Raw genomic sequence first — 25,974 nt, forward strand, 5'->3', positions numbered from 1 at the left:
CAATACAAATGTGCCCTGTCCTCATGTCTTCAGTCCAAATGAGAACATTATTATTGGAAGAGAAGAAGAAGAACACCAATACACACATTATACAGTCAGTACCATAGTGTGGCTATAAAAAGCAACGTGACAAATTATTAGATATTTATTTTTCATATCACATTGTCGCCAAATACTCAAGAAACAACCAGAAAACACGGGATGAAAAAATAACAAATTTGTGGGAGTTAATGGTATAATCCTGTTTTGTGGGAGTGCATGATTAGCATTTCTTAAATTAAACGCTGCGCTTCACAAATTGATGCAGAAATGAAGTGGGCGACGAGAGTTTGGAGAATAACAATTTCGTTTAATTTCCCCACTCACCATCAATCTTAAACTTCAGAAAATGGAGCTGGCAAGACTCTGTGTTTTTTACCTCTTTGTAAATGCTATCAAAATGCAAACAGCGCTCCTTTCATCCCCACGGTCCGCAGTATGAACGTCAAAATAAAGGTTTCGGTTGTTTTTAAAGTGATTTGCAATCTCACATTATGCGTGCACAAATTGGACGTTTAGGGAGTGGGGCGATGAAGCCGGGGTTTGTCGTTACCTTCGGGCGGCGCGAGCGTGTTGATCTGGGGTATGGAGAAGGTGCTGGGGGGGGGCTGCAGGGTGTTGGGCAGAGCCGGCTGGTGCAAAGGCTGCTGGGAGGAGCTCTTGGCCTCGCATAAGAAGACCGTGGCCTGTCTCTGAAGCACCTGGAGGAGCAGAGGAGGGGAAACGGATAAACTCGGCCGCCCTGACATTTCCGCTAATGCCAGAGAAGAGACGGGGGGGGGGGATAGACAGATATAGAAGTATACAGAGGTTTAGCATTTCAGAATCTATAGGTAGAAAAATACACATTTAGTCTCACTTTGTCTGACGTGTCTGAGGAGATGACGGAGGCAGCGAACGGTGGAATAAAAAGCTCCACATTTCTGAAATGGAAGGTTCTTAAACGTAGTATTTGTGTCTGCAGATAACACGATTAAATCAAATAGTGACTTTACTGATAATGTTTGCAAAGTATATACACTATACAGAGTTTTAAAAAAAAGTATTTTCCTCCCCTTATGTTCTCCAGCCATGTCCTAATGTGTAGAATGAGCCCACCAGACATATTCACCACAACTGCCTCTAAAATCCTGCACTGTCACTAAAAAAGGTGTTAATTCGGGTCCGAAGTGCCGTCATGCACAAGCTTAATATAGAAGCTGCAGTTATGCCTAAGACCTGAGGTGGCAGTAGTGAGTATCACAATGACCAACTAGCATCTAATCTCTTTTATTATTAAACCTATGAACCTCTTAACCTCCACTTTAACTAAAAACCTTTTCTGCAGTTCAGCTTATCCAAATCTAAAAGCTTCTTGGAAGAAAAAACGTCAAAAGAGCAACAAAAACGCAAAAAAAAAACCTGGCGGACAAAAAACAAAACAGCCGACAAAAAAGTGATGAAACAGCAACAAAATGGATAAAAAGAGTCCTGAAATCTTTGCATGGGTTTGGGCACCAATCACAGAGCGGGGAAGGACGGCAAAACGATGACGCATATTCGACAGACGGAGACTTGTAGTTTGTTTACCAACATGACAGCAGCAGAAGCGAAGCCATCTTTCGATCAAGCTTTAGACCGTGTTAAATAGTTTAGCTCAAAAGTTTATTTTAAAAGAAGAACAGTGCTTGATCGGGTACAGCTGATACGATTGGCTACGTGCAGACGCATATGAAAGACATTTGTTGCGCCAAAAGAACGGCTATGGACGATTGTAAAACCACACCTCTCCTAGGACAAAAGAATTAGTGGCTCCCAGACTAAATATTCACTTGTGATATTTAGTCCGGCAATATAGGCAAAGCATGTTTATTCACACATTTTGTACACAAGGCAACTCAATGCACCTATAGGCTGTAAGCTCCATTCGAGAAGCTTTTACATTTGGGTGAAGCCAAACTTGTCGTGTTAAAACTTTTCCTTTTGTTTCTCAAGCTGATTTTTCGCCCGGTGATTTCTGTGTACCTGGATGGTGAGGCAGTAGGTGACCACCATGATGACCAGTGGGATGAAGAAGGCCACGAAGGATCCGATCAACATGAAGCGCTCCTCGTTCAGGACACAGCTGCCGTTCACAAACACCTTGTCCTCGTTGTGGAGGCCGATCACGGGGATGGGCATCGACACTCCTGCACATGGAGACAAATACAGTAAAACACCGTTACAGCGGGACAGATACAGGATATTCTAGATTTTGTAATGAAAACTACGGGGGACATTGTTCACATAAAAGCATTTGGACAGTGTGTGTTAGACCGATTCCTTTCTGTTACTTTTAGCGGCTCTTTGGATGTCGTTCATCTTTCCTTTAAAAGGCTGGATTTCTGTGGCAAGGTTCATACAGAGTAGATTTACACCAGGGGAAGAAAACATAACAACAAGAACACTGGTTTATAACAAATTTGGTGACAATTTTGATCTGCTTAATCCAAAAATCATATAGGTTTTGTGTTTTTTGGGAGGAAATTTGGTCTTTATAATGACTTCTTCGGGGGTTGGTAGTAACATCATTGTGTTTGTGTTCTTACAAACGAGCCTGTGTTGGCAACAATTTAAGAATTCAGGCACTTTTAGTATCTGAAACATAAAAGTTCACTTCTCAGAAATGCCAAAAAATATGACAGAAACATTTTTGTTTTGTCCTTGGCTGGGGTTAGCTGTAACATCCTGAGGGTTGGTTTTCACAGAACAACAGAAATCATGTGCCTCGTGGAATACAGAGAATAGAAAATCCACCAAAACCTTACACCTTTTGTAACCAAGTATAATAGTTGATATATGGGTCTATCTCAAAGCAGGACTTCATTGCTTCAATACACTTACTAATGAACTTAGTGTATTGCACAGGAACCCATTTACTCCAAATAATGAAAAGCCTCAGGTTCCTACAGGGAAGACCTTGAAAAATTTGTAGAGAAAACATTGCTAAGAAATGCAGGTAACCTCCACTTGAACTTGGAGGAACATCATACTCGAGGAAACCGCACTGAATGCTGCTACAACATATCATCGTTAGACAATGAAATGATTTGATCCACATCTGAACAGTGATTAGATTTATGTAGCATCTTCTAAACCTTGACCCCAGTGTATCTGTCTGTGGCCTGCAAGAGAGACGCCTGAACCGCCGTCGATGCCAAGGCTTCTGCTGAACTGAGCTTTCGACTCTAAAATAACTAACTAACAGAAATGGAAAGTCAAGAAATGGATATATGCAGAACTCAAAATGTCCCACGAGCAAAGGCACGGTGGCGCAGCGGTTAGTGCTCATACTAGGTCCATGCTAGAAGGTCCTGGGTTCGATTCCCACCAGGGACGAGGCCCTTCTGTGAGGAGTTTGCATGTTCTCTCCCTGTCTGCGTAGGTTTCCTCCGGGTCCTCTGGTTTCCCCTACAACTAAAAACATGCACAATAGGTTCCCCACTGGGGCCAGGACTCCCCTGAAAACGAGATTCTTAATCTCAGTGGGACTATCCTGGTTAAATAAAGGTCAAATAAAAGAAAAATAAATTAGGCATTAAAAATCGAAGTATTTTATGGGCCATGGATAGGTTAAGGCTCGCTTAATCCGTTTAATGAAGAAATGAATAGACAGAAATCAAATTGAATTAAAATAAAGTCCAAACTTGGTTTTAAAATGGCAAATCTGCCTAATAAATTGGTCCAATGCCTCTAAAACATGTCTGTCAGTACTTGAGACTGCAAGCCTGTATGTTCCCCTGTGATCTGGTCAGACTGCATCGGGTCCCTCTCCATTTACCAGACGCAGTTCTACACTCTAATGAACTGCTTTACACACAGTGGAGGCGTCACAAGCGGCGCTACAGGGAAAAAAAGGGACAAATGAGGAGGTATACGGGCAAGACCTGCAGCTAAGCCACACAAGTGTGTGATGGGAAGGACCCTAGTCTTAAAAGCTGGTGGCTTCATCGGGAGCCTATTTTTTTTCACCATGTAACATCATCATGAAAGACATCAAACTGTGAGATCTGATTGTCTTGGAGTTTCCTCCGGAAACAGGCTGGTCAGGTTGGCAGAGTCGCAGCGGCTCAGGACTAACCCAACATCTGATCTACGCAATTTCGTAGATTCATTTATACAGAATGTTGTCGTGCCATTAGCTCAGAGTAAAGTCTTTAATAAAAATAAACATTCTTTTACATAATACAACATTATTTGAAGGTATAAAACATTCAAATGCTGTACAATGCACCCAAAGGAGTGCCTATAAACCATGATTATGCCTAATAATCATGGTGTATGATTATTAAATACTAAAACCTCCCCTAACAGCGCTCCGTATTTATATAACCAATTTGTCAAAGCTGAAACCACCTCCTGCCTGCTCTTAATTCTCTGTTTAAACAAAAGAGAGGGTCGGACTCATTACTGGAGAACACCGGGGCCTATTCCATGTTAATAATCGCCATACATCAAATGCAAAACCCAACGCATAATGAGCCTCGGCTAAACCTATCATTACGAAATGAGGCCTATCGTGTGTTACATCTACAGTCAGACGAGGCAGGGAACAGTGTAATGTACGCACTGGCGGTTAAATATACCTCTGAGGATTGGACTTCCATGTGAGCGGCTTCAGGGGTTTGGTTAAATTAATATATCGAAAGAAGTCTTAGTCAAAGCCAGGCTTATTGTCCAGCGCTTTTCAGACTTTAAACACACACATTTCTCTCCAAAACAGTGGGGTTTGAGTACAGAAAAAAAGGTGGATATTTTTGCCCACAGTAAGTCAGTAATGGAGACATTTCTTCTCGTTCCTTCTGCTCAGTTGGAGGCCGGGACAACACCGAAATGCAATTTGGAGCAAAAGTGAACGTCCAAATGCAATCCGCAGCCGACAGGCCACAGCGGGGAGAGTCGAGTGTGGTAATACTCAGGGAAATATCTGAGTCTGACTGCTGCCGTCGGAGCAACTGGGTTCATCTGCAGAGCCCTGTAACTTTTAATGACACTTTTCAGTAGCACTTGACTTTACAGCACAGGAGTGACGGTAATTTCAAAGCAGACATTCACTTTAACTTAATATGATTAATTGCCCACACCGAGGAAAAAGATTAAACAATATAATTAAAAATATGAGTTTTCTGTTATAACATGGAAACAGTGAAGTTACATGTGAAGTTCCTATGCCATTTCCGCCCAATGCCATCCAATAACTATTTCAAATCGAACTGTCATCCAAATTTAGACCATATGGAACAACAGAGCAAGTCAATTGGTCATGGGGTCGAGTCAAGTCATAGCTTTTGTCAAGTCAAGTCAAGTCTTGCTTTAGCCGGTTAGTCATCTCAAGTCGAAAATGTCAACATTAAAGGGACTATACGGAGTTTAAAAATGTTAAAACTAAGTATTTCCCTCCCCCTACATGTTCCAGCCATGTCCTAATGTGTAGAATGAGCTCCGACCTGTTCTTCTTACTTCGGGTCCGAAGCGCCGTCATGCACCAGCTTAATATAGAACCTGCAGTTACACATAAGACCTGAGGTGGCAGTAGTGAGCATACATTGACTAACTTGCATCTTTAAGCCTACTTTTCACTGCATTAATTCTTTCTTCTTCTTTTCAAAATGGGTTTATAATCTACTTCAACGTATGCAACAAGTGCTTTCTTAAGATTTAGCCATTTGGAAAATTTGGAAATCATTTGGATTCAAAGTCTATTCAGTAGCAACCAAATGAATTAACAAATGAATCAAAACATATATATTTTGAATGTTCCAGTATATGATAAAAAAAAAATCACTGGGACAGCATTTTACACACAGTGGAAGTGTGGCTAAAAAGAAAACATGTAGTCTTAAAGAAAAATATAAAATAGTATATATTTTTCTGTCAGTGGTTCCCCTGTATTGCCCCAGCCCCTGAATGCTCGGATTCGCCCCTGCTCGAGGTAGATTCCACACAGTCTTGGGTCCTGCTGTCAATAGGCTGTGTGGCAATGCTGTAACTTCTGTGTGAATGCCTTAAACACCGAACCACCCCCAAGATTTTTGTCAATGAATCCAGCTCTTACCGCGTCGTCGTTCTTAAGGCGCCTGACTACAGCTACAGTCCATTGTTTCGTTTTCCTGTCCTCAATAAGCGTCTACGGATCTTCATCTCTTCAATCTCTCCACTCACTGTACAAAACTTTTAATGCATCCAAAGAAACGCACATTTCCTCCTGCCTTTTTTGCACATATTGATTAGAAGCGCTGCGTCTGAAAGTTGAAAATGCATGTGGCTCATTACCATAATGTAAACATAGATCCTGTTCTCAAACCTCAGGAGCTTTTTGGGAGCTGTCACTTAAGATCACTCAAAGATGTGCGAGCGGCTGGAAACACAACTCTAGGAATATTATTGACGAGAGAACAACATTGGAACAAGAATAATGGGGATCATAACACACTTGTTGAGTTGGAGAATCAATTTGAGCAGCTCTTCCTTTAACTTGACTATTCCCTCCCTAATTAGAGGTTATTGGATCTACCTGCTTCCTACATTATGGCTGCTTTGCTATAAAATCTACATAACATAAAGCGTCAGTTAGATCTGAATGAAAGGGCAAGCTCCGTTTGCTTTTTCCAACAAACAGAGAAGCAGAGTGTTTTCTAAGCTAATCCTACAGCATTGATCGCGCTAACCCCTTTACAGACCTCAATCAGTGCAGAGAAACAGCGAAGCAAAACCTACAGCGCTCGGACGGACGCCATTGGACAGGGAGAGAGTTGGTAACAGATATAATCGCTGCAACTTTTGGGAGAGTGTTCTTCTTTCGGCCGAGACTGAATAGAGAAGCATAGATCGGTATCACGGTTAAGAGACGGATGGTTTCGCTTCTCGGGGGGAACTTTTTAGCTTTGAAAAGTACGAGTAAGTAAGTGTATGTCGCAGCCCTAACTCAGCTGCTGACTGGACATCTTTTTTTTTTAAACCTTTTACATATGGTATAACATGGGTCCCTAATCAAAAGCATACCTGGAGCTGGATTTTTTGCAAGTTTGCATAATTGTGTTTACTGAAGCCATTCTTCTTTCACTCTTAGTATGGTGTTTTGGACTGCCTGCATTCCAGAACACTCCTCTACATTTACAAAGTCCAGTTCTGTGCTCAAAACATGTTTATTATGGCTCCATTGATTTGGTAGCATGCCATTAGCGGAAAATGAAACTTTTCATATGTACATTTTTACGGTTTCCTGTTCCAACGGCTGCTTGTGGAGTGCTTTCCAGAAGCTACGCAAAATCCTGACCACGATATACTGTTTTTGCCATACATTAGCATTGTTTCATGGATAAAACTTGAAAATAATAGATTAAAAGATGACAAAAACACCCAAAAGGTTAATGCATTGCGCTATAGTGAATCCCATTGTATTCTGTAACCTTTAGGTTGATGGACTACTGACCCAAATGTCCTGCTCCACCGGCCGCTTCCCCTAAAAGGCAGACATCCTGTTCTGTCTCAAGAATAAATATTTCACAATCCACTCAGGGTAAAACCTGACCTGTCCCTTTAATAATCATGTAACGCTTCAGAAGTCTATCAAATCTAAATTACCATACAAAGCATCTCTCTGAGGAATGTATAAAAAAAAAAAGTACTTTTAATTTCTTTATTCTGGTCGTGATTGGCGGCGTTAATTTCCATGTGAATCTCCCATTGCCATCTCTCAGTGTTTTTGTGTGGAGGCTACGGAGCGCAATTAACTCTGGACGGAGATAACATCGCCCACTCGCACCGCCTTAGCTTTTAATATCAATGCTGTCGAATCAGATGCAGATTAAAAAATAAAAAAAAGTGCAGGTTTAACCTTTGGGATCGTTTCAGCTGCAGGTGGAGTCGATCCTTGTGCGATTTTAAATGGAGGAGTACTTTTAGTGCAGTGGTAGCAACAAAACTATGCACTATGTAACTTTTTAAGTGAGAAAAGAAAACCTTTATCCAGTATTTGTGCATATTCGACCTTTGAAAGACTCAGTGGCGTTGTGGGTGCAGCGTGGCACCTTTGCTGTCCCTCACAGTGGCCTCTATGATGCTCCAGGGTCAATTGTTTTTGGGGGTCGTACCACAAACTGTCCCGATTCAGCTTTCTGTTATCCTGTTTTGGTTTGTTTCGTGTTTGTATCTGTTCATGTCCTTGGTGTTTTATTTTGACGTGTCTTTTTGGTCTTTGTGATTTTCTCTCCTTTGTCGTGTCATTGTCTACGTCAGCCCCGGTTTTCTTTGAGTTTTTTCATTTCTGGATTTTGTTCTTTTGGATTTGGTCAGTCCTGCATTTTGGGTTTTATTTTCCCTCACTCCACCTCGAACCATGACAGAAACTGACCAGAAACCCCCAAAACAATTGATTGTGGAGCATCATAGAGGCCACTGTGAGGGAAAGCAAAGGTGCCAGGCTGCACCCATAACGCCACTGAGTCATTCAAATGGTCAAATATGCACAAATATCAAGGGTTTTGCTGAAGTTGAGAAAATGCACTGGGTTAAGGCGGGACTTAAGGGGTTGACGGTTCGAACCAGATCCACGATTGTGAAATGAGCCGAATCAGCTCAACAATTGATCGATTGCGTCTTAGATATTGTGAGCTGTGAAGCTGCTGTTATTCAAATCCTGTATTGAAAAGGGCCAGTGTTTTGAACGGCTCTTGGAAGCGAAACAGTGACGCATCATTCACTTTTATAGACTTTTGCTCTACACTGTGCCAGATGTCATTAGTATAAAATATATAGACAGATGATGCAGTCTCCTGTCTGTGTCGGTCGATAGCAATGACTTTCCAATTCAGACTGAAGCGATGTTGAATGTGGGCAGCAGGTTTGTCAAACAAGAGCGGTTTTCTATACACCACATCCATGTTTAGCTTTATTTAAGACCAGCTGTTGTTTTCGAGGACTTAAAATACATACTCTTTATGCTCCACCTTTAGATTTTGGGCTTTACAGTTACACCCACAGCAAAAGTTAGACATCTGGACAAACCTGACTATGGGATGTAAACAGAAAACACATTAAAACATAACCCAATCCAGTGTTAAACAAGAAATGAAGATATAAGCAAGACACATTTCAATATGGACATGTTGAACAGGTCTGACCCAAGACTAAACCGGACAAAACCAGGCCTGAACCAGAACAAAATCAAGACAAACCCAGGTCTATCTCAGATTTAACCTCTTAAAGGAACAGGCCACCGTTTTTACATACTGAGATATGTTCTTACCTGAGCTTAGACAAGTTGATGGGTACCTGGCTGGTCTTTGTGTGTGCCCTGAGTCAAGCAAAACGACTAAAGATGTTGTTAGCATTTAGCCTCTCCCAATGTATTCCTATGGCTCCAAACGGGGTGAAGTTAGAAGCGACCAAGCTCTTCCACGGGCACAAAGACCAGACAGGTACATATCAACTCGTCTAAGCTCAGGTATGAACATATCACAATATGGAAGAACAGTGGCCTATTACTTTAACCCCCCCACGTTTTCCTCCAGTTTGGCTTTACTCTAGTCTTAAACTTCATGAAAAAAGTGTCAAAATAGTGACAAAAATGAGCCGAAAACGAGAATGAAAATGCAGAAAAAGAGCTACAAAAACGCGAATGTGGCAAAAAAAAAAGTGACGCATCAACAATGGGAGGAAAAATAGATGAGTTTAGATGAGTTTTGTGAGTCTTCGCTTTCAACGAGGCGTTACTCTGGCCTTCAACCTTTTAGATTTGGGTAAAGCTGAGCTGGAAGAGGCTACAAATGAGGAATATCTTTTACGAAAACCTTTGAATTGATATGTATATAAGGTTATGAAATAGAAGAAGCAAGCTACAAGAGCCAATGTGTGGCATTTGAAGGTCCCTATACCAAATCAACTGAAAACCAAGGACAAAGATCCTTCCAGGTTTTGTCATTCGTAAAGAAAGAGCTGTGTACGTAACTCTAAGTGTGAGTAAGCTGAGTTCTCGAGTGTGACCTCTACAATAAGGCCAGATCAAGTGTCAAGAAGCACATTTATATACAGCATATAGATATATTTCGTCTTTAAGTGTGCGAAGAACAGGGGCGTGAAGGGCTGAGAGAAGTCAAGTGAATCTGGACTTCATATGGAAACATAACTTAGCTAAACTGAATCAAGCCAAAGGTCATGTCTTTTTCCTAATCAATAGCTTGACCCCTTTAGACAGGCTAAGCGCGGACGTGTCTCTGACCTATAGAAATGGTCCACACCGCCGCGATCTTCATCATGGCTTTGGTGCGGGAGTTGAAGCGGCTGTGCTCGATGGGGTTGCGGATGGCCACGTAGCGGTCCAGCGAGATGGCGCACAGGTGCATGATGGAGGCGGTGGAGAAGAGCACGTCCAGGTAGATCCAGATGGGGCAGAGGGCGCTGGGGAGGGGCCAGGCGTAGTCTGGAGAGAGAGAGAGGAGGGGAGTGGTTAGGGCGTACATTACAAAGATCGTGGACTTTATCGAGATGTAATGGAAAGGAAAACAAAGCTTTCGAAACATATAGGACGTTATGTAGACCCGATATAACAGTGTGTTTCAGTTTAATCACTATCTTTGTCTTGTCTTTATCTTATACTGTTTTTCTAGTACGATGGTCCCTGGAGGCTTTGGATAAGAACACTGTTGCATCTAAAGTTATCTATCTTAGAAAAATGGCTTGAAATGTGCTTGAGACTTTTAATGCTGATTTTGAGTAGGTTTGAACTTGTCTTGAAATAAGATTGCCAATGGAAAAAGCATTAATCCGCTTAAAATAACCTTCACTGAACTTGAAATCAGTAGTTTTCGGACAAAAAAGGCAAACGTCTCATGAAACTGTTTTGTTCTATCTTTCAATGGTAAGGAGCCTGGTGCAGATCTAGCACACATTACACCTGTGCTTAAGTCTCTCCATTGGCTTCCTGTGGAGCATAGAATCAAATTTAAAATCCTGCTCCTCACATTTAAATCCATAAAGGGTTTAGCTCCCCTCTATCTCCAAGACGCTGTCATTCCATATCACCCAACCAGGGCACTCCGCTCTCAAAACTCAGGGCTACTAGTGATTCCTCAAGTCTCCAAAATCAATGTAGGAGGCAGAGCCTTTAGCTATTAAGCTCTGGTTTTATGGAATAAACTCCCAGCCCACATTAAAGAAGCAGACACAGTCCCTACATTTAAGACTATAGGTCAGTTTGGTAAAGCTCTAACCCACAGCCTGAAGTAAAGCTGCCGTAAGAGGAACACTGCAGTGGGAAGAACGGTACACTGAGCGCCATCCTCTTCTTCTTACTGCAGACGTTGTCTTATTATGATAAATTTAATTTATCTGTAGTCTGTTCATTACTATTCACATGGCGTCTCCTGTCCCACTCCCCCTCGGGAGAGCCCGTCTAGTTCGAACGGAGGAACCCTGCATTCTGGAATCTGAGGACTGGACGGTCTGTAATCTTGGCCCGTCTGCTGAGGGACTGTGGTTCTCCCCAAGGCTTCCCTTTTCTCCTGCCGGGTTTTTGAGTTTTTCCTTGCCGTGCTGGAGAGTCTAAGGACGGGGGACATCCACGTCGCTCGTCGCTACCTGCTGCCGACGCTCATTGGAAATTATATTTGCCTGGATTCACCTGAACTTTAAATTGTCATGTTTATTGCTCTGTTTTATTCCCTTGATGTTTGGCGCAGCCCTGTGAGGCGACTTCTGTTGTGATATTGGGCTATACAAAACCATCAAACTTAAACTTAAACTTAGTAACAATGCATTCATTTCAATACTTGTTTACAAATCCTTAGGTCATTAAGCATTTGTTTGACGAGGTTAGTGCGATTCAAATGACATTGATCACAGAGTCAAGCTGATACAAAAAGTTCTGATAAAAAACCCAGAAATGTTCCACCAACTATCCCAGAAGGACAGCAGGCCCGTTTGATTCCACAGAAAACACGATCACGACTCGACATGGTCACAAACCGTAAACAAAGATCATTGGACACGAACAAACAAACTGAACATTAGCAATTAACCGGAGCGTTTCTATTTCCAAACTCATCGGCATTCGAACGCACTGAAGTGAAGGCAGCCGGTCTGTCGAGAGCCCGCCGGTCTGCTCATTCAGCATGAAGCTCGGCACGACTTAAACTTTAATTAATGACGACACAGGCAGGAGGCTCCCCGGGTCCCAGGGGTAATCGGGTTAAGCGCGATGGAAGCTTTTATTGCACGCTTACGAGTGTTGCTTTAGATTAACGTGATTAAGAGAGGCCGACGGCGGGGGGTTCACGCTGGGAGATTAGGCGATCAAATGTAGCCGATTTGACGACGGCATTGGCATGAGTTCATTTGTGGAGGTAAGTTGTTTGAGCAAAGGAGCGCTATACAATATTAAGAACGTACAAGAAATTAGCATAGTACATTAGCGAGTGTGAAATCCGGAGCCTCGTGGGACGAGCTGTGAAAAGTAAAGCTCTATTAATATAACGTACTGACCTAAATGACGGTATAAAGCGTGTATAGATTATAATTTAGTCATTAAAGACACGCTGCAAAACATTCTTAGTTATACAGTATGTTGCTTAATTCGTTTTCATTTCCAGTCCCCCCTATAAGATCTGGGATTACGAGTCACTCTTCAAACAACTTCTGACTCAAATACCCAAAGTTTTTGACAATGTATGTGAGTATGGGTGGTTTTATTATGACTTTTGCATTGTGTGTTGATGTCTCTTGGCCGAGTTCCCCTTGTATATGAGACTGAGTTCTTAATCGGCTCTACCTGGTTAAGTGAAGGTGAAACGGTTAAATAAATGGGATAAATCAGACATGAACAAACCTGACGGCGATGATGAACGTGCTCCCAAGGCTCAGCAAGACGCCAACAATGCTATTTTTGGATCAAGAACTTTATGTTCGGTTGCCTGCATTCAAAGCAAACACCTGAGTTTAAAGAAATGCTATTAATTAGAGATGCACCGATCCAGCTTTTTTGCTACTGATACAACACTGGGGTTTGAGTATCTGCCGATATCCGATATTTACCAATACCAAGATACTTTCTTAAAAGTGTCTTTCTCTGAGTGAAAAGGTGAATTGACTCTTTTCTCCATTTTAAAGTGACTATACGGAGTTAAAAAATGTTAAAATTATGTATTTTCCTCCCCCTACATGTTCCAGCAATGTCCTAATGTATAGAAAGAGCCCAGACATGTTCACCGCAACTGCCTCTAAAATGTCTGTCACTCAAAAAGGTGTTACTTCGGGTCTGCAGTTACGCGTAAGACCTGAGGTGGCAGGAGTGAGTATAACGTGACCAACTTGTGTCCCTTTAAAGCAGTACTACGTAACTCTTGCCCCTATAGGCCACAAGCGCCACTGCAGGTGTTGTAGCATGTTGCGTTTTTTAACTCATTAATTGTCCGTGAGAGTAAATACTACGCTGACAGAAAAGACAAGGGGAGAGAGGGATATCGATAAATCATTTTTTTCACTCAAACTTGGCTGTAAATACTTTGCCCGTTAGCCTGCTAGCTTCTTCTTCTTCTTCTTCTTCGTGATTCTATTAGTGTGTATTGGTTGCTCTGGTCCGCTGGCAGTCAAGTTACAATTGTGGTTTTCTGGCCCGAAACACCAGGGGGCGATGAAAGACCCACAATCAACCCATTAACACTTGTATTATCCCCAGAGGGACTACGGAAAGGATTTATTAAGGTATACAAGTACTTACTGAACGGAAGTGTCAATACAAAGGAAGGCAAAAAAGAGACAAAAATGGGCAGGGCTGAATAAGGTGAATACCAAATTCCAATAAAAAAGCTAGACATACGTTCATATGACACATCTTTTAAACTTAGGGTTTGAAAAAGTGATTTGATTTAGCACAAAACATCAGTTGTTTATATCAAGAAATATCCTGATTTATCATTTAAGAATTTCCGTTTGATAATCTAACGTTCCAAATTCCACATTTGTTGGCTGACGTTCAATAAATACAGGTGGCTGGTTGTGGGAGAAGGGGCAGGTCCCGCCTCGGTTCGGGTGCTTTTGTTTTGTTGATCCCTGGGGCTGGCTTTGTGATTTCTTTTTCTCTGCTTCACTGAGGGGTCAGAGGTGACTGTGGGACGGCCCGCGGAGCTTCTGCGGATTTGGGAGCCTCATCTGTGGATCGGAGCGCTTCGGGGCAGACGGACGGGACAGAGGAAATCTCATCTCGACATGAGGTGGTGGGACTATGTCTCCGAGCTGGCCTGGTGTCGCCTCGGGGTCCCCCCAGAACAGCTGGAGGAGGTGTGTGTGGATCGGGAAGTTTGGGCATCTCTGCTGAGACTGCTGCCCCCGCGACCCGGCCCCGGATAAAGCTGAAGAAAAATGGGTCTATAGCAGTAGCGGCTGGTCCATTATGGGCGGTGGGGCGCTGCCCCTCCAATTAATTTTGCAAATAAAATAAAAAGTTTCTTATATACAGGTGTTTTTTACACTGGAGGGAGGGGGAGCAGAGGTGAAGGAGTGTGTCATTTTGTCTGCCTGGTTCATCTTGTGCTGTAGCCGCTGTAACAGCGTCATAAATGTGTAGTTTTGTGCTTGGGGCGGCGAGGAACAGCGCCCCAAACATCTACCCAATGACGCTCTGATATGGTATAAAAACGTCACTGTATATCATTAATTCAACCAATCAGAGACGCGCAATAATAAATCTCCGATGTATCGTATCGTATCGCAAAATATCGCGATATGTGAGAAAATCGATACATTGTCACACTTACTATAAATGGCCATGAACAATGTTAATACTGTATTTTCAAGGCAAAATTGATCTGCCCATTACTAGTAAGAACTGCCAGACCATTTGTATGTGCATATCTACACAGACAAGTCTATTTGTGTGATTTGTTCTTTAAATGAGGAGGAAAATGCAATGAACTGGAGGAAATGCACTCGGTTAAGGCGGGTTTTAAGAGGTTGAATATCAGAATTTTTAATACTGATACGCCAATCTATTTTGAGTATATATTACTTCATACAAACTACTTTTCCTCCTATGTGCTTCAAACTCTGATTGATTCACACCCGCTGAGTATCACAGAACCACTTGTACAATTCCAGGATATTCTTTTAGAAGAAAATGAACATGGAAGTGCATAATGTTATTCAATTTGTGCAGGAAAGGGGTCTAAGTGCATGAATATATTGATGTCCCTGTTCTCTCGGCGCAGCGTGAGTTACATCGTCTCCAAATTGAAAATGACGGTTGCTCAGCGCGGCGCTCGAACGTTGAGTCAGTTCCAAATGTAAATCATAAAACACTGGGTTTTTTATAGTTGTTTTGTGATTGATTCTACAGAGCGGAGCAGCGCTGTGTTCTGCCTGGAGGCCCTTCTGTCCGAAATAATAACAACAACAGGGAAATGATATGTGGATGAAAAGCAACAAAGAAATAATTCTGTGGACTTTTATCATCAAGAGCCAGTTTTACTGAGCACGAACAAAACAAGTGCAGGTGTTTGATATAAAAACAAACAGAAGGAAAAACATTCACCAGTACGTGCTAAATAATAAAGATGTCAATGTTTAAATCATGAATTATCTCTGATGTTGTGGCAGTTCCATATTTGGACTTTTTGTAGCTTGCACCGCACTGGTTGGCTCTTTGGGTCACTGCTGTAGCTGACAATCAAGAAGTTTCCGTATCAAAACAGTTCTACAGATTATTAAAGGGGCTAGATGCAAGTTGGCCATTTTATACTCACTACTGCCACCTCAGGTCATACGTGTAACTGCACCTTCTATATTAAGCTTGTGCATGACAGCAATTCGGACCCGAGTTAACACAGTGCAGGATTTTAGAGGCAGTTGTGGTGAATATGTTTGGGCTCCCTCTACACCTCAGGACATTGTTGGAACATGTAGGAGGAGGATACATAATTTTAACATATTTAAACTCCGTATAGTGTCTTTAATATGCATGACATCATCAAAAGTATTGAAATCGGAATAAAAAGTATCGTATCGCAAAATATCGTGATATGTGAGAAAGTCATACATTGTCACACTCCTGCTTACTATAAATGTTCCAAAGACATCAGAACAAGTGCTGGCTCAACTAAACCGGATAAGGTAGGTAGGCACGGGACTACAAGCTCTAAAAAGGCACCGCTGGGCTTCTCACATACTGTAGCACCAAACTGTAAGTCTAGTATCTTTGTGTTACTTTGGATTTTGCATTTGGGTTGATCTCTGGATGTCTCGCTCTGTTTCCACATTATAACTCGTCTCCACCTGTCATGTGTCGCGTGTTTCCGTATATACTAGTACAATGGTTCCTGAAGGTTCTTGCTTTTGTTTGGGGCGGAGGCACAGCAGCTTTGGTTTGCGTTGTTGATGCATCCTTTGGCGAACAAATGCCACGTAAAAAAGCTGTTTTATCAATACGCCTTTCTATTGTCGATACGTTTGTATGCATTTGAGTGACTGACCCCAGGCTGCTACTGAAGGGCCTGACTGACACCCCACGGCATGCCACTGAGTCCAGCACAACACTCAACCGCTAAGCTATACCTTAGCAAGCCCCACTTTAGCCCCAGCAGCCTGATCAATGATCTCATTGGTTTTATATAGCGCTATTCTGGACACTCAAAGATGCTTTACATTGCGCTATTCGCTCACTCCATACTCAGTAGTGGTAAACTACTATTGTAGCCACAGATGCCCTGGGGTAGACTGACGGAAGCGAGGCAACCAGTCTGCGCCATTGGCCCCTCCGACCACCACCAACCACTCACTCACGCATTACATTTGCAAGGCTTCCTGGTGTTTCCAAACGGTCTCCCATCCAAGTCCTGCCAGGCCCTTCCCTGCTTAGCTTCCAAGGTCTGATGGGATTGGGCAGAGCAAAGGCGGTGTGGCCACAAAAATGTCCCTCTCTGTCCGGGGTTTGAACCCAGGACTCTCATCCTCCCTATGAGACAAAAGCCCTCAGCCACCCTGCCACCATTGACTTCAGTGTGAACAATGCTAGTTTTCACTTTTAACTTCAGATTCCCAGAGCGTTCTTGCTGCGGAGGTGAGTCAATGCCCTGATGTTGTGCGTGGGCGAGGGCTTGTGTAACACAGGGCAGAGGATGATAGACAGTGTTAGTCAGATGGCTCTCAGCTCCTCATCACAGCCTTCGCCTGTGCAATCACACCGCACTCAAAGATCTGCTTCTGAGGGTTGTATATGACCCACTTTTCAGGTAGAATTCAGAAGCAGCGCTTTGTTTAATGTTTATGCATTTGGATCCCCATAAGTTGCCATTAATTGACTGCTGCTCCTGGAGTCCTATTTTATAATCAAGTCTGCCAACGTGAGGAATATGTAGGAATAATTTCTGTATTTTCAACACATGCATTTTTAGTTGAGGTCTGTAGAGTCTCCCTTCTTCTTCTTCCTCTACTGCTTCCTTCTCTTCATCCACTTCTTCTACTGCTTCTTCTTCTTCCTTTCCTTCTTTTCCTTCTTCTTCCTCTCCTGCTTCTGCTTCCCCTTCTTCCACCCTCTTCTTCTTCCCTCCTCTCCTTGTTTCTCTTCCACTACTTCCTATTCTTCTTCCACTTCTTCTGCCTCTTCTTCCTCTCCTCCTGCTTCTTCTTCTACCACCTTCTTCTTATGTCCTCTTCCCCTTCTTCTTCTGCTTCTTTTCTCCTTCTTTTTCTCCTTCTTCTTTCTTTGCTCCCCCAATATGTTCCAGCATGTCCTAATGTGTAGAATGAGCTCAGACCTGTTCACCACAACTGCGGCTAAAATCCTGCACTGTCATTTAAAAAGTTTTAAAAAACGTACTTAAAAAGTAGTAATTCGGGTCTGAAGTGCCGTCATACACAAGCTTACTGTAGAAACTGCAGTTACGCGAAGGACCTGAGGTGGCAGTAGTGAGTATAAAAATGCCAAGTTGCAAATTCTTGACAAAAGGCCAACCGTTTCCACATTCACACAATCCACAAGACCACAGTGTCCACTATTTCTTGTACAGGACCTATTGTTCATATACTTTAAAAAGACACAGAAAGACCTCAGTCTGCTGGTCAAGGAATCAGTGACCCTTTGAGAATTATTATTTTTTAAAAGACATAAAAAAGACCTGAGAGTTGACTCAAATTGTGGCTCCTTGTGAGTTTTAGGGAAAAACACAATTCAAATTCACATATAAATCCATATTTCCAGTCACAGTGCAAAATAAATCCAGCACAAACCATGCAGCATTCAGATTGTGAGCTCATGCATGGGGCTTTTGTGTGTGTATAGGACGCATGTACATACTCTGTAGCAAAGTTCATCAGCCAGCGGAAAATGGCCTTACTCAGTGAAGCTTTCATAGATTCAAATTAAGCACCAACAAATAGGCCAGTCAGTATGTGCTTAACAGTAGAATAAGCAGAAATATAGAACAGCACATGCAGTTCCTTCATTCTTTTATTGTGTTATTCCAACAAAGGCTACATTGCACCACCACATTATTCCAAAACTCCCCGTTAAGACCTGCCATTATTGCGGAGGATATTGGACTGTCAAAGATATAAATGTTGTTTGGTGACTTTGGCGATTTTTTTTCCTTATGAAATTCAAACAGCCGCAGTCCAATGCAAAAAAGCTCCCAGTGATTTATTGGAAAGGCCGTCTGTCTGTGAGGTAGATCGCTATACTTTAGGGATTATGAAGATACAGCAGGCAGTTTTGCGGAGAAAAGTGGAAGTCGACTTTAGTTTGAATGATTCATAACTTGGAAAGTGCTTCATCATTAAATGGGTATTCGGGGAAAGTATAGCCAGATGAATAGCTAATGTTTATATGTGATTCATTTGTGAGTGTCTTTGCTCTTTGTTTTATGAGGCAGATGTGATTAGGGCCACTGTTATTGCTCAGAATGACTTTATTTTAATCTTTATTTAAGATTAAAAATGTAACAGATACCGTTTTGATTAATTTTTACTATTAGATGAGTAGAAAGATGGAATGAGCAATTTTTCCGTATGACCCAAGTGTCCCTGCCAATTTCATAACGACCCTTCTCACTGTGCAGACTTACCCAGAGACTTAGCCCTTAAATGTTACCCCCAAACCTGATCGAAACCAGTCAAAACCAGCATAAACCAGTCCAAACCAGGTCTAAACCAGCATAAACCATTCAAAACCTGATCCAAACCAGTCAAAACCTGCATAAACCAGTCCAAACCAGGTCTAGACCTGATTCAAACCAGTCAAAACCTGCATTAATCAGTCCAAACCAGGTCTAAACCTGATCCAAAACCAGTCAAAACCTGCATTAACCAACATAAACCAGTAAAACCTTATCAAAACCAGTCAAAACCTGATCTTAACTAGTGCAAACCAGCATAGACCAGTCAAAACCGGATCCAAACCAGTCAAAACCAGCATAAAACAGCATAAACTAGTCCAAACCAGGTCTAAACCAACATACACCAGTCAAAACCTGATCCAAACCAGTCAAAACCAGCATAAACCAGTCCAAACCAGGTCTAAATGAGTCCAAACCAATATAAACCAGCATAAACCAGTCAAAACCGGATCCAAACCAGTCGAAACCAGGTATAAAAAGTCCAAACCAACATAAACCAGTCCAAACCAGGTCTGCACCGGTCCAAACCAGGTCTAAATCAGTCACAAACCACGTCTAATCCAGCATAAACCAGTCCAAACCAGGTCTAAATGAGTCCAAACCAACATAAACCAGTCTAAACCAGGTATAAAAAGTCCAAACCAGGTCTGCACCGGTCCAAACCAGGTCTAAACCTGTCCAAACCAGGTCTAAATCAGTCACAAACCACGTCTAATCCAGCATAAACCAGTCCAAACCAGGTCAAAATGAGTCCAAACCAACATAAACCAGCATTCCAAACTAGTCCAAACCTCAATCTATTCTTGTCCGAACTAGATATTTTGAGTCCAGGCAGAATTAGAAACAACACATGATTTGTGTTCTCTACCAAACGCTTGAGCAAACTATTAAAGGGTGAAGACAGATAATTTAACTTTATGCTTTGAGAGAAGAGGGTCAGCGTCCCAACACTGTTTTCTGATTGGTCCCATATTCGTGGAGATGGGTTTTAATTTGTAGGAGGAACCAAAGAACCTGGAGGAACCCACACAGACCATGGAAACGTCTTCCACCCGGCCCTGGAGTCAAACCAAGAATGCACAAGATCATTGTCTCAACATAGCTACTCCTATAGTTATCATTACATAAGGGGAAAAGGCATCAGCTACAGAAACAGTATAGTTCATCCAATGACCACGTAATCTAGATATACGCCTTCAGCTTCAGTTCTATCTAATATTGAAATCTGTAGTTTTATGATTTGCTGCCATTTGACTGCAAAATGCATAAACGAACATGACGCACTCCTTCCTTTTATCAGCAGACCCGGCTTGTAGCACAGTCCGAGGCATGTGCTTCTAATTCAGACCCCTCGCTGGGAGATGCCTGCGGAGATAGTGCTGATTGAATTGGCCTTCCAGGTCACGCTACTGCAGGCTGTGTGAGCAAACCATCACCACTGCCGGCGGATTCCATAGGCATCCACAGGAGTTTTTTTTTCTCTCTATTGGATTTTCTACACCATTTCACCACAGTGCAGATGGCTTTTGTACTGAGACTCAATGGGAAAGTATACGCTGTATGTTTCTTTTATGGTTGTGGCTGAGAGAGCAATTAAAATGCAGTGGCCCTTTTTTCCCACTTGGTCCGAACGACAGTAAGATGTATTCAGTGAAGACAATAGATAAATAACCTTTTCTGGTATGAAAGGTACTTGAATAGGCAACAATTATTGAAACTGAAAATGCAAATGACAGCTACTTTTGTTAATTTAATTGGCAGTACAACAGCACAACAACATGTCAGCAACCCACAGCACAATGATCCCAGGTCATCACAGAAGCAGCAGAGCGACAATGCGACAACATAAAAGCTGCCAAGCCAGTAAAGCACAAACCTCTCTCCGATGAGTCACGGGTCACGCTCAGTCCGTACCACCACAATTATTATTCAGATGTACAGAATTCACCCCTCTCCTTTTGTAACATTCCAGTAGCACAAACAGGCTTGCATTGTTTAGACCAATTAGAGGCACAAATCTTGAAATTTGCATCCAGACCTGATCTAAACCAGTCAAAACCAGCATAAACCAGTCCAAACCAGGTCTAAACCAGCATAAACTAGTCAAAACCTGATCAAAACCAGTAAAAAAAAGCATAAACCAGTCCAAACCTGGTCTAAACCAGGTCTAAACCAGCATAAACCTGTCAAAACCTGATCTAAAGCAGTAAAAACCAGCATAAACCAGTCCAAACCAGGTCTATACCAGCATAAACGAGTCAAAACCTGATCGAAACCAGTAAAAAACAGCATAAACCAGTCCAAACCAGGTCTAAACCAGCATAAACCTGTCAAAACCTGATCTAAGGCGGTAAAAAACAGCATAAACCAGTCCAAACCAGGTCTTATCTAGCATAAACCAGGTCTAAACCAGCATAAACCTGTCAAAACCAGCATAAACCAGTCCAAACCAGGTCTAATCCAGCATAAACCAGTCAAAACCTGATCTGAACCAGTAAGAAACAGCATAAACCAGTCCAAACTTGGTCTATACCAGCATAAACTAGTCAAAACCTGATCTAAACCAGCATAAACCAGTCCAAACCAGCATAAACCAGTCATAACCTGATCGAAACCAGTAAAAAACAGCATACACCGGTCCAAACCAGGTCTTATCCAGCACAAACCAGGTCTAAACCAGTCCAAACCAGGTCTAAAACAGCTTAAACTAGTAAAATCTGATCTAAATCAGTAAAAACTAGCATACACCAGTCCAAACCAGGTCTAATCCATCATAAACCAGTGCAAACCAGGTCTAAACACTTCCAAACAAGGTCTAAACCAGTATAAATAAGGTCTAAACCAGCATATACCAGTCAAAACCTGATCTAAACCAGTAAAAACAGCCTAAACCAGTCAAAACCAGGTCTAAACCAGCATAAACAAGCATAAACCAGTCCAAACCAGGTCTATTCCTGTCCAAACCAGGTCTAAACGAGTCATAACAAACATAAAGCAGCAAATCTTGTCAAATTTGCACCCAACCAGGTTTGCCAAAGAATTACATTTTCAATACTTTATCATGTGTCATTATATCAAACGAAAGTAGAACGATTCAACAACCTCACCCAGGTCGTCCTTCTGTTTTGTTTATGGTTGCACACATCGCCAAATTACTGTTACGCCAATGTACTGCTCCACTAGAACAATATAACAAGAAAAATGTATCGCAAAATCAGTGAGCTCTTCCATCTGACTTCTGCTGTCGAGTTAACAACGAGCCGGTTTTAATCTTCCTACTTTCGTTCCAATTTAACCTGCTTTGCCCCCCTTTTATTCTTATCATATCAAGCAGTCATTATGTTTGTTCAGTGGAAGCGCAAAATGCATAAAATCGCAAATTGTAAATAATAGGCTTCCCGTGAGTGTGGCGCAGACCGCTGCTGTCAAACACAAAGCCACATGATAAATGGGGGTTTCATTATCTCTGCTGATAGTTTATCATCTCAGCTGGAGCGTCCATAAAAGCCTGTTTTGAGCGTTAAACCTCGGGTGTGATAAAGTAACACTTGTCCAGGTACAGTACAAGCGTCATTTAGCCGGATCTGGCTGCTCTCTGCGTTTGGCACCTCGCTGCGAGAACACTGACGACGGCCGCGCTGTTAATGTATGAACTGAGAGAATGCAAATGGGAGGAAATGCCATTCATCTCTTTTTGAGTGACAAAAATGAGCCCCGGCCAGACACTGCTACTTTCTGTTCACAGTAAATCACTTAGTCCGGTCCAAGCACAGGCGCACAAGCCTCGCTCAAATCCTGTTTACCTTTAGAACAAACTTTCAAACTCCTCTCACCTGGAAGCAACACGTCGTCTTCGCCTGATGGTTTGGTCTTTTTAAACTCAGGAATTTAAATCGGCCTCTTTGGATCTGATCTTGTGATAAACTATAAATGTAGTGTTTTGGTCACGTTTCGGCAGCGCGAGTCCCGTGCTCTTCAATACGAGTGCCAGCAGGATGGTCTCTTTCTCTCAGGATCACGGGCCGATGTTTAACACCCACATGAACCGGCCACATTTTCTCCAGTTTGGCTTTACCCAAATCCAAAAGCGCCAAATTAGGGACAAAAACGAGACAAAAAAGTTACAAAACCCGCCACAAAAAAGCATCAATAAAGTGACAAAAAAAATGAAAAGAGGACCAAAAAAAGCCACAAATTAGTAACAAAAAATGAAATAAAACAATAAAAAAGGAACAAAAAAAAGCAATTTTTACAAAAAAAAAAAGCAATAAAAAAGTCACAAAAAAGTCACAAAAGAGTAAAGGGCTGGGTACCAAAAATAAAAGCATCGAAGGCAGATACCAAAAAGAAATATAAACTCTTCATATAAACGTTTTGAAGCTGTTGGTCATCAAAATTGAAAGGAAAAAATATGAAAAAAGGGGAACATTTGGGAAAAACAAGCAAAAAAAAAAAAAAAATTGGGCCAAAAAAAAAGTAATTAAAACATTTTGTGCCTTAATATCTTCACTTTACTTTGCAGATGTCGAAGCATCCGCTTAGACTTTGTCCTGTAAATGATGCAGGCTAAATGCTAAAGGAAGCCGCGCCTCTGTCTGTCCCGTCTTTTTAATCCAGGCCCCGCCCCCTGGCCACACAAGCACTGGCAATTGTTTGCACGCAAGATGTCACTCTCCTCTGTGCTAATGCTGTTGTTGCGCCAGGCAGAAGACCTGGCCCTATATGTGTTTTAGCACACAAAAATGTGTTGACAAAATGACTTCAAAGTGCTTGAATTATTGGTTTGGACTTTGTTATTGCAAATGGAACAAGAAAGATTTTTCTTGCCTTTGACCTTTTTGTGAAAATGCCAAATGTTTAGAGCCGTGGTTCTCAACCTCAGGATCGGGATAATTTCAGGGAGATACCAGATCATATGAAAGGCATATGTTCTAGTGTGAATTAGAACATGTGCACTGTGGGGGTGGCGACTGGAAAAGGTTGAGAAACGCCGGTGTAAAGAGACCTCCTTTTACATTGTGTTGCTCATTTCTCTGTCCCTGAGTATGATCAGTTGGTTCTTTGCCCGTGACAGCTTTGCCATCAGCACAAACCCATGGACAAACCACTGTTCATTGACCGTATGTGGTTCATTAAATTCCAATTCGCTTTCTCCATCTTGTTCTGTAATTCTCCTGCAATCCAGCTGCGCAAAGAAGAAGAAGAATATCAAGCTGTGAGTTCTTTTGAAAATCTAGCTGCAGGGCAAATATAGGAGCATGTATCAGAACCACTGTATGTTCTTTCAAGAAAAAAAATGACATTTGAAATATATTATCCTGCTCTCATATTGCTGAGTGGTTGAAGCATTAAATCTCAGGCTAACTGCAGCTTGCTCCAGTGCCCCAGCTCCAGGGCTATCGAGCCAGTGATGAGTTCTCCACCTCTCATTGATCTGGTCTTAACCTTTTAAATGCCGATCCATTTTACGGAGCTCTCAACACTGCACACATTTTGTCAAGACGGTACGAAGTTCTTTTGTTTTATAAAGAGAACAGTAGCAGAACCAATAGAGTGTAGACAATGGTGAATCTCTCTCAATAAATTACTTAGACATTCATGTACTGGAAACACACACTCTCTGTGGATGGAAGAGTCTAAATCAGTTCAATGGCCGTCCGTCCTGCTTCATTTCTCCATCTGACCAAACTGTAAATGCGCCTGAAATGTGCATTTAATGAATCCACGTCAAACCGAGAAGAATTGCTATTATTTGTCTATACGCTACTTTTTTTGTATACATTAGTCATAGGGACCAGTTTATCGGTACATTTCCAGACTTGCTGGGTCACTTTTCAGGGTCATTGTCGTGCTAGAAATGTGACAAAACTCCCCTGAGAGTTCATGAAACTGATACAAATGCTTTGTAGATTAGATAACAGTGTTTTCCCACAAATGTCTGAATTAACAATGTACTATTGGAGGACAAAACTTTAGTTTAGTTTATTTAATCAAGAGATGCAAACAGGTATAGTATACATATAACATACAGAATTTTTCACAACATAAGAAGTATTAGTGCTGCTCAAAGGGAGCAGGAAGAAGTTAGTTGTAACTTATAATGCCCTACCCCTCCTTTCAGACTTACTCAACTTAAACTACTGCTCACGGCACAATCATTTTAATGTATATTTAGGCTTTAACCATGAGATCTATGCGGCAATTCCAGACTGAGGAATTGCCTTAGTAGCAAATTAAATCAACAAACGGCTCCTCTTAGCAAATCCCAACAGTAAAGTAAATACTAAACTAAATTTGTTCCACAACTAGAAAAACAAACAAACAGGTATAGTGCCTTTAACCCCTTAACTGAGTGCATTTTTCTCCAGTTTTAACCAAATCTAAAAGCGTTTTGGCACTTTTTTGTTTGCTCTTTTGTGTCTTTTTTGTCACGTTTTTGTCATACTTTTTGGTCAGTTTTTGTCATCTTTCTGTCACTTTTTTGTTGTATTTTTGTAATCACTTTTTTGTCATATTTTTTATCACTTTTTTGTCATATTTTATCACTTTTTTGTCATATTTTTGTCATATTTTTTATCACTTTTTTGTCATTTTTGTCATTTTTTTTTTTTTTCTTTTATCATTTTCTTTTTTGTCACTTTTTTCTTGCATTTTTGTCACTTTTTTAGGCTTTTATTTTAATTATTTAGACGCTTGTTTCAAGAAGCTTTTAGATTTGGGTAAAGCCAAACTGGAGAAAATGTGCTGGGTGTGAAAGCAGTACTAAGTAACTCTTCCCCCTAGAGGCCATAAACGCAACTGCAGGTGTAGTAGCAAG

At 41.7% G+C, this 25,974-nt stretch overlaps 1 protein-coding gene across 3 annotated transcripts in view; it reads right to left on the reverse strand.

The window, feature by feature from the left end:
- Positions 1-25,974, reverse strand: part of htr2cl1 (5-hydroxytryptamine (serotonin) receptor 2C, G protein-coupled-like 1) — a 204,442-nt gene that overhangs the window by 6,647 nt on the left and 171,821 nt on the right. For all 3 annotated transcript variants that reach the window (XM_079579932.1, XM_079579931.1, XM_079579930.1), the window contains 3 exons: positions 10,277-10,477; positions 2,044-2,207; positions 593-740 (listed from right to left, as the gene is read on the reverse strand). In XM_079579932.1, the coding sequence (XP_079436058.1) occupies positions 593-740; positions 2,044-2,207; positions 10,277-10,477 (513 nt within the window). The remainder of the gene's footprint in view (positions 1-592; positions 741-2,043; positions 2,208-10,276; positions 10,478-25,974) is intronic.

Source organism: Gobius niger (assembly GCF_951799975.1).
Source record: "Gobius niger genome assembly, chromosome: 21".
NCBI classification, from domain to species: Eukaryota; Metazoa; Chordata; class Actinopteri; order Gobiiformes; family Gobiidae; genus Gobius; species Gobius niger.